At 55.3% G+C, this 1,679-nt stretch overlaps 1 protein-coding gene across 1 annotated transcript in view; it reads left to right on the top strand.

Annotated features, from left to right (window-relative positions):
• The first annotated feature begins 666 nt into the window (after positions 1 to 666).
• Grin3a (glutamate ionotropic receptor NMDA type subunit 3A) overlaps positions 667 to 1,679 on the top strand; it is a 156,561-nt gene continuing 155,548 nt past the window's right edge. Inside the window, exon 1 of the mRNA XM_033759136.1 lies at positions 667 to 1,678. Coding sequence (XP_033615027.1) covers positions 1,488 to 1,678 — 191 coding nt within the window. The 5' untranslated portion in view covers positions 667 to 1,487. The remainder of the gene's footprint in view (position 1,679) is intronic.

The following is a 1,679-nucleotide window of genomic DNA, read 5'->3' as shown; positions in this document are numbered from 1 at the left end:
AAACATCAGAGCAAGGCCAGGTGAAATAAATTGCCAAGGTCACAGTTCTTGCGAAACAGTATTGGATTTGGAATTGCTGATCCCCAGGGTCTGTTCCCCCCAAATATCTCTCACTCTCCTAAATGATACTGAGACATAAAATAGTTTCCTGCATGTGTGGAAACCACAGGCCAGCCCTTAACCTTTACCTTTCTTTCTTATACCAGATTATTCCGATCATGGAGGAAATGATTAGCTCATACTCACGGACCTCACTGTGTTGCCATACAAATAATACCACTTACTAGAAATTGGTCTATTCTGGGAACTGCTGCTGGCTATTTTAAACTACAAAAGTATTTTTTATCACTTTAATTTCTTAAATAATTGTTTTGGGTTCACTTTGTTTTAATTCCGAGAACCTAAAAACACAAGGATCCTTTAAAAATGCAAAGGTCTTTATGCCAGAGAGAAGGAAGCAGAGGAGATTGAATGTGTAAATAATTCTTGATTTAATACCCTTAACTAGAAAACCCTTCACGTCAGGCACTGAAGAGAGCTTCTTAAAGTCACAGGCTCTAGCCTTCTGTCAGCCTCTGGATTCTACACCTCCTGTGCGCCCCAGGAATTCGGAATTCTCCGCCACTAAGAGCCTTTGGCCAGTTAGATCTCGGGGAATTTAGCAAACTGCGGACTCCCAACCTTTAAGAGGAGAGGACTTTAGGGGGCGCGGGATGTGGCACTCGGGAACCTCACCATCAGTGGGCGTTTAGCGCAGCCAAGCGACAGGCTGGTGCCAGGGCTCAGCAACAGGGAGGCGCCGGCTGAGGCGGGGAGAACTTTGGCGCTCCGCGCAGAACCAGCCTTCACCGGCCAGTCGTGCCGCTCCTCCCAGCAAGCGAGAGTCGGTGGCAACTGGGCGGGAAGGTAACGGAAGGAAGAAAGAGAGGAAGTAACGAGGGCAGAAGGAAAATGAAGCCAGCTCTTGGGGAGCCCACGAGACGGAGACCAATAGTGGAGAAAAGCGAATTTGACTCCTTTTCTGTACCCCAAGCGTGAATGCCCTCTCCAACGCGCCCTGAGGACGAGAAGGAAAATAATCCGTCCCAGTAAGAGCGTGGCTCTTCTGTCACCGCTGCCCGTGTGGAACTCTGGCTGTCTCTTAGCCCCGCCGCCTCCGGGCTCGGACGCAGTGTCCGAGGCGCCCTGCAGATGGGGCGGGCAGGAAACTGGCGCCCAAGCCGCGGGTGACAGGCGCTGGCCAGCCCGCCTGCCCCGCTCCGTGCAGGGACCCGGCGGGCAGACGATGCAAGACGTAGGAACCCAAGAGCTGCCGAGGGCGCGCTAGGCTCCCTTGGATGGCCTGAAACTGCTCCAGCTCCTGGGACCGCTTCACCGCGTCTAGGAAAGCCGCGCTCGGGACTTGGAGGCGGAGACCTTAGGCAGCGGCTGCAGAGGGGCGAGCCGGACGCAGGAGGAGGCGCGCTTTCTCCCTGCGGTTCTCAGTAATGAGGAGACTGAGTTTGTGGTGGCTGCTGAGCAGGGTCTGTCTGCTGCTGCCGCCGCCCTGCGCGCTGGTACTGGCCCGGGTGCCCAGCTCCTCCTCGCACCCGCAGCCTTGCCAGATCCTCAAGCGCATCGGCCACGCTGTGAGGGTGGGCGCGGTGCACTTGCAGCCCTGGACCACAGCCCCGCGAGCA

The sequence above is a fragment of the Fukomys damarensis genome, unplaced genomic scaffold, assembly GCF_012274545.1.
Source record: "Fukomys damarensis isolate Sample0158 unplaced genomic scaffold, DMR_v1.0_HiC HiC_scaffold_36, whole genome shotgun sequence".
Classification (NCBI taxonomy): domain Eukaryota; kingdom Metazoa; phylum Chordata; class Mammalia; order Rodentia; family Bathyergidae; genus Fukomys; species Fukomys damarensis.
The sequence above is the reverse complement of the archived record's forward strand: the minus strand, read 5'-3'. Positions and strand labels throughout refer to the sequence as shown.